Here is a 6,434-nt window from a genome sequence, read left to right as displayed (position 1 = left end):
AGGGGGTTTTTGGTTTGAATATAGTAAAGGTTGGTCGCCAGGGGAAATTTCCCCAATTAAGGAATAACCTCAGGTCAAAATGGACTTTTGTGGGAATTTATTTACAATTGAGAAGAGGTAGAAGAAATAAGGAATTAAGAATCTAACGCAGCAGGTAAATTACTATGATTCCCCAGTTAATGCAGGTAGATCTAATTAACCCAAGCCGAGAGTCAGAGGGCCAGAAGGCCAGAGAACCAGAGGGTCCAGGGCCCAGAGGTGAATGAAGCAAAGGCTTCAGTCACAGAGTCTCTATTAAAGGGAATTTCCTTAAGAGATATTCAGGAAGATTCCGTCTTTAAACTCACCTCGTGGAATTCCAAAGAAGATATTAAGAACAGTCTCACCAGGATCCCAGCCAACACTCCTCCATGCACCAGGCCTTTTGACTCACTCAACTCTTTTTAAAGGGGTCACTTCCTGTGCCTCCCTCCTAGTTTGTGTCCAATCATAACAGACCTTCTCTTAGGACTGCCTCGGGGGTAGTCACTCTGATTTGTCACCCACTCTAGCACACGTGTGTTACGGACCTCCCAAAATTGGAGATGTTCTCACCTTTGGTGATTAAATCTAAAGATGGGAAGTGTAGACTTGATCTGATTTTTACAGCTCTCCATAGAACATGGCATGGCATTATGATGGGGCCCCAACTGACCTATTCAGTTGAGGTAATGGGCAAACTACTCGAAATGGATCAAGGGAAAGGCCAATATTGCCACAACTGATCCTGACTTCTATCCTCAAGCTGAAGAGATGCAATCACCACAAGGAGGAGGCACAAACGGCCCAGAAAGTGCTTGATCTCCTTTCCAAGTAGCAAGAGGTTAGCAGCAACAAAGCCTCATCAACAGCAGAGAGTGGTGAAGAGCAGAAAGTTTGTCATGGGACCATGCCAAGAACACTTCATGATTAACTTCCATGGGGGCACCTATGGAGATGGGAGGTCCTGGCTTTGGACACTCCTTAGCTGGGTGACCCTGGACATGTCACTTAACTTCATTTGTCTAGCCCATCCTTCCATCCTGGAGTTATCACTGAGATAGAAGGCAGAGGTTGAAATACTGGGCTTCCCTAATGCTGTTGTCTTCTCTCAGAGACATCCACAATCTATCCTGTACAGATCATTTGCACCTAGCTGTTTGTGTATTCTCTTCCATCAGACAGTATGCCCTGGGAAGGCAGGGACACCCCCATTCCCCCAACCTCCACCCTTTGTTTGGCCAGCGTTTAGCCCAGTGCTTGGCATGCAGGAAACATTTAATAAGTGATAGCTGACTAGACCTCCGAGTCTGTCCAACTGGGCCCCGAACTGGGGGACACAAAGCGGCCAGGCTGGGTTGCCTTTGAGGAAGTCTGAAGTGATTTCCACAATGTAAACTTCTTCCTGAAACAAAAGCTCATTAAGAGCCTCCCCCCTTGATCTTGGGGGACAGCAATGTTCATCCTGGAAGGAGCCAGAAGTGGGAGTGAGCTAGAGGGCCTGACAGAGAGGAGCTGGCGCTGGCCTTGGAGGGGGACCAGAGGATGGAAGGCAGAAGTTCCCAGACCCTCAGGGCAGCCCAGGGAGGCATGCCCATGTGCCCTGGGGTGAAGGTTAGCCACCCTCTGCTTCTGTCCTGCTGCCTCAGAGAAGGAATTCCAAGGGGACAGACTGGAGAAGAAAACTTTTTTTTATTAGGGAGAGAGGGGAACCCCTCTGAGATGGGGAGTTTGAACGGCCGCGTCACTGTGGAGAGAAGGAACACCCAGGACCCGGGGAGAGCGTCAGGGGAGCCGGGCGCTAGCCCCGCTCGCAGATGACCTCCACCACACTGGGCTCCATGGGCACGGGGTCAAGGCAGCGCAGGGCAGCAGAGGCCACCACCTCGTCCAGCAGCAGGTGGACGAGCTCCTCGTCAGCCACGAAGCGCCACAGGTAAAGCTGGAGGAAGTGGCAGTCCACCTGGACCTGCTGCAGGCCGTAGCGGCCGAAGGTGCGCAGCCGCACGCACTCCAGCAGGGTCTTCAGGCTGATCTTGATGATGCCAGTGAGGACTGACACCTGTGGGGAGGTGGGGATGGGGCAGACAGGGTCAGTGTGGACGTCTGTAAGCAGGGGAGGACCCCCAGGGCTCTGTGGGGGGAGGAAGGCAGACAGACACAATGCCAGACGAGGACAGACCTTGTTGAACTCCACAGGACTGAAGACATCGATGCGCTCTGAGAACAGCTTCTGGATGTTGCTCAGAAGATTTGTGTCCATCGGAGCACTGGGGAAGAAGTCTGGGTGAGCAGGGGCCCCCCCCAGGGACGTGGGGCCCCCCTAACCCTCCTCCTGCAGCCTCACCTGGGGGTGTAGCTGGGGGCGTATCGGCCCTGCTGCCGGGAGCTGCTGTACACAGAGAAGGTCCTCTTACTGGAGTCGCTGCTCTGAGCCTTGCGGACGCCCTCCTCGTACAGGAGCCCCACCTGGGAGGAGAGAGCAGGCTGGTGAGGGCTGCCCCCCCATCCCTCCATTCCTGGAGGGCTCCCCTCCCCCAGGCAGAGTGGTTCTTCCTTTAAACCAGAGATTGCACCAGGCCAGACCCAGTGCTGGGGGGCACCAAGGCTGTGATGGGGGCTGCATCGCGTCTCTTGGAAATGACAGGCGGTGCCTGATGTGCACCCCCAAAGCCCCGGGCCACAGCGCCCTCCTCTGGGAACCCCACGGCTGACACTCTGTGGGTCCCCCACTCCAGCAGGTGCGCCCCTCCCCCGAAAGCACCTGCACGTCGATGGCGGTCGTGTCTTCCACCACCCGCTTCATGACGGCCCGCACGTTGCGGGGCTCCAGGGTCGTGAGCCAGTCGCGGGTCTCCACGCTCTTGCGGAGCATCTGGGACACAACCAGCCCCTGGACCTTCACGTAGTGAGTCAGCAGCCTCCGCGCCGTCTCCCTGGCCTCCGCACAGAGGGTGCTCACCGGGGTCACAGGGGAATGGTCCTGGGGATGGCCAAGAGCAGAGGGGGGCCCTTCAGAATCCCCCGAGGGTGGAGCACCAGCGAGGAGAAGGGCAGAACCCAAGGGGGCCGGGGCCAGGCAAGAGCATGAGGTTTACAATCAGAAACCCTGGATTCAAATTCTGCCTTAGTGTGAGAAGTAGCCTGACCTGGCCAGGCCTCAAGCGTCCTGTCCTGAAATGAAGACCTCGAGAACCCCTTACGGAGGCTGACCCGAGGTCCATTCAGTGGACTGGCGGGCATGCCTGGCAGCTCACCTCCCTGGGGGAAGGCACAGGGCAGTGGACAGGTTTGAACTGGCCCCAAAGACTAAGGCAAACTCTGGCTCCAACTTCAGTAAGTGCCTTCACGTCTGCCTCAGTTTCCTCACCTATCAAATGGGGCTGATAACCCTTGGCCCAAATCCTTCCCAGAGGACACGTTGGAGGTGGCCACCCCGCCCATCACCTGCCCAAGAAACTGCTCGTCGGTGAGGGTGAGGACGTAGGAGATGGTGGACGTCTCGTAGTCCAGGCAGAGCCGGGACAGCAGCAGGAGCAGGGCTGGCGGCGTGGCCCCACCCTTCTCACCGGGGCTGTCGCAGAAACCTCGCGCCGTCTGGCACATGGACCGGATGAAGCCCACGATGAGGCCCTCACGGACGCCCTGGCTGCAGAACTCGCCCTGCGAGGAGGCAGGGAGCCGGTCAGGGCAGACGCCTGGGGGAGCCGAGCGGCAGGAGCCAGAGTCCGAGACACGGAGGCTCTGACCTGCCGCGACACACCTGGAACAGGCAGCCTGCGACCCAAAGAGCTGGCCCTTCCTCTTACAGAGGGAGAATGTGTGGCCCGTAGCAGTGACCTGTCCTGAAAAAGGCAGGACTCAAACCCAGGACCCGCTACCCTAGGCTGTGAGCTCTCAGCTCCATGGACAGCTCTAGTGACAACCCAGGCTCACCTCATGGGGGGTTCCCAGGGGACCCGTCCCTCCCATAGAAAGCTGGGGAGGCCCAGGGCTGGGCCTGGGGTGTGAGCAGGACCCCAGGGGAATAGGGAGAAGGAGCAGCCCCTCACCCTGAAGTAAGCCTTGTTGGAGAAGGAGACGTCCTTGGCAGTAAAGAGATGCACAGCAGCCAACGAGGCCTTGATGTGGCCCAGGATGGCTCCAGCCACAGAGGCCAGGAGCTCGCCCAGGCCCGGGCCCTCCTTGCCAGCCAGTCGAGGAGCAGCCAGGGCCTGGCGCACGTCGGTCAGGCAGCCTAGGAAGGCAGCACACAGCCCTTGCAGGTGCTGGCCCAGCCGCTCTTGGGCTGCCCGCTCCACGATTTCAGTGGCCGCCTCGGTCAGCCCTGCTGCAGGCAGCATGGTGCCTGGGGCCCGAAGGCGCCGGTGGAAACGATCCAGGGCCCGCACCAGGAGTGAATTGTCTCCACTCCCTTGTTCTTGCGCCAGTCGCCTCTCTATGAGAGTAAAGTAGCGGCTACCCAACTCCCGGGCAAAAGCCACCAGCTTCTCCATGCCTGCCGGGCCCTGGGCAGAGAAGAGCTCTTGGTAGGACGCTACCACCTGGCAAAGCCCACTCACAAAGCCACTGCCGCCGTGGTCAGTGAACTCCAGCACGTCAGGGGCTGGCGGCGAGGGGCCCAGCTCAGCCTCCAGGCTGCCCAGCTCAGCCTCCAGCCGCCCCCGGGCATGGGCCAGGAACTCATCACACAGCTCCTCCGCCGGCTCCCCCAGAGCCAGAAGCAGCTCCACGCACTCTGCCAGCTCTGGGGCTCCTGCCCCGCCATCCCTGCAGGGAGGAGACAGAGGCTGGGAGTAGAAGGGGCGCACATGGTGGCAGGACCAGAGGACAGGGAGGGGGCCAGAAGGGACAAGGCTCCTCATGTAGACAACCTGGTAGGGGAGAGAGGGCAGAGTTGAGAGCCTGGGGCAGAGGAGGGCACAGGGTAGAGGAGGTAAAGGGGCAGTGCCGTGGGGCAGGACGTGGTACCTGAACTTATGGCGTAGCTGCTGGGCCAGACGGGCAGTGATGACCTGGCAGTCGTCCTGGATGGCCCTGAAGGAGGGCAGGTGCTGGTACTGCTGCAGCACCGCCTGAGCCCGGCCCTGGTACCGCACGGCCTGCCCATAGGCCCCCAGCTCTACACACTTGGTGAGCCGAGAGGGCAGCTCAAAGAGGAACTGCAGCTTCCTCAGCAGAGCGTGGACACCTGTGGGAGGACGGAGAGAGGGAGGGAGAGGAGGCTGAACATGACCTCCCCTGACCCACAGCTGCTCTTGCTGCTCCCCACCACCTCCCCAGGCCAGGCAGTGGCCATACCAGCCAGTTTGGTGATGCGCTCGTGGCGGTCCTGGAGGGTGGCGCTGATGCGGGCACTGAAGTCCGTGATGACAGCCATGGTGGTCGCCAGGCGGTCCATCTCGTCCTCCATTTTCCGGAAATCATTCTTCATCTTGCGGATGGTGTCTGCGGAGGCCCAACCCCTCTCAGTCCCCAACAGCCTCCAGGCCTGCCCTGAGCCTCAGGGGGTGGGGGTAGGGGGCTGGCAGGGCCAGGGGCCCCAGAGCCGGGAGCCTGCAGGAGGGGCAGCTGCCGCCCTCTCAGCTGCTCCCGGAGGAGGCTGGAGAGCCCGGAGGAGAGCCCGCTGTCCCTGCAGTCAGGACCCCCAGGGGCCCCGCAGCCACCCGCTCACTGTGGGCCTTCCTGCTCCCCTGAAGCTCCGCAGAAGGCCCAGCAGCTCCGCCCCGGCCGTCCCCACCTGTGGCACAGATGAACTTGTTGTAGTTCTCGTAGACGAGAGTCTGCATGTCGCTGTCCAGAGCCCGGATCTGCCGGACCATGTCCGTCTCGCTGTCCATCAGCTGGGCCAGCGGGCACTCCTTCCGTAGCTAGGAGGGCCGAGAGGGGCCGCGTCAGCCCCTGGGGCGGGGGAAGGGGCGGCCAAGACCCCGGGGTGCAGAGGGAGGGTCTGGGGGAAGGAAGCTGGGGGGTGGGGGGGAAGGGTCTGGGGGGTCCCGCGGCCACACCTTGTCCAGGAACACTTCTGGGTCGAAGTGCGCGCCGTTGAGGTCCGTGGGGTCCCGCGGGTCGGGGGCGGCCCCCGAGGCTCCGGGCTCGGCCTCTGGGAGACCATAGTACAGCTTCAGCATCCCGTGTGCCTTGCGCCGCCTCTCCGGGGCTTCGGGCCCCTCTGGAGACGCCCCCGGCCCCGGCCCAGCCGACGCCTCCATCACCGCCTGGCCAGCTAGGGAGCCCCAGCTGAGCACAGCAGGTCACTTCCGGCTGAAGGGAAGCGGTCCTGCCCGAAGCGGGTCCCCCGGTGGAGCTCGGTCCGTCCGGAAAAAGGTACCCCCCCGCCGCAGACGCCCGTGACGATGGTTCCAGTTGCGCAGGTGCAAAGAGGCTCCTCCAGCCCGGCCGCCCTCTTGAGAAGC

General features: G+C 60.9%; 1 protein-coding gene across 1 annotated transcript; it reads right to left on the bottom strand.

Moving 5' to 3' along the window:
* Window positions 1-1,696: 1,696 nt before the first annotated feature.
* VPS51 (VPS51 subunit of GARP complex) lies at window positions 1,697-6,230 on the bottom strand. Its single transcript, XM_044680340.1, has 10 exons — window positions 6,027-6,230; window positions 5,759-5,888; window positions 5,320-5,466; window positions 4,990-5,209; window positions 4,071-4,788; window positions 3,466-3,681; window positions 2,783-3,001; window positions 2,366-2,487; window positions 2,201-2,288; window positions 1,697-2,080 (listed from the first exon to the last, which is right to left on the bottom strand). Exons 1-10 carry the CDS (start codon window positions 6,228-6,230, stop codon window positions 1,820-1,822), a joined length of 2,325 nt encoding a protein of 774 aa, XP_044536275.1. The 3' UTR covers window positions 1,697-1,819.
* Between the last annotated feature and the right edge of the window lie 204 nt (window positions 6,231-6,434).

The sequence above is a fragment of the Gracilinanus agilis genome, chromosome 6, assembly GCF_016433145.1.
Source record: "Gracilinanus agilis isolate LMUSP501 chromosome 6, AgileGrace, whole genome shotgun sequence".
Lineage (NCBI taxonomy): Eukaryota > Metazoa > Chordata > Mammalia > Didelphimorphia > Didelphidae > Gracilinanus > Gracilinanus agilis.
Note: the sequence above shows the minus strand (reverse complement) of the source record. Positions and strands in the feature narration are given on the sequence as shown.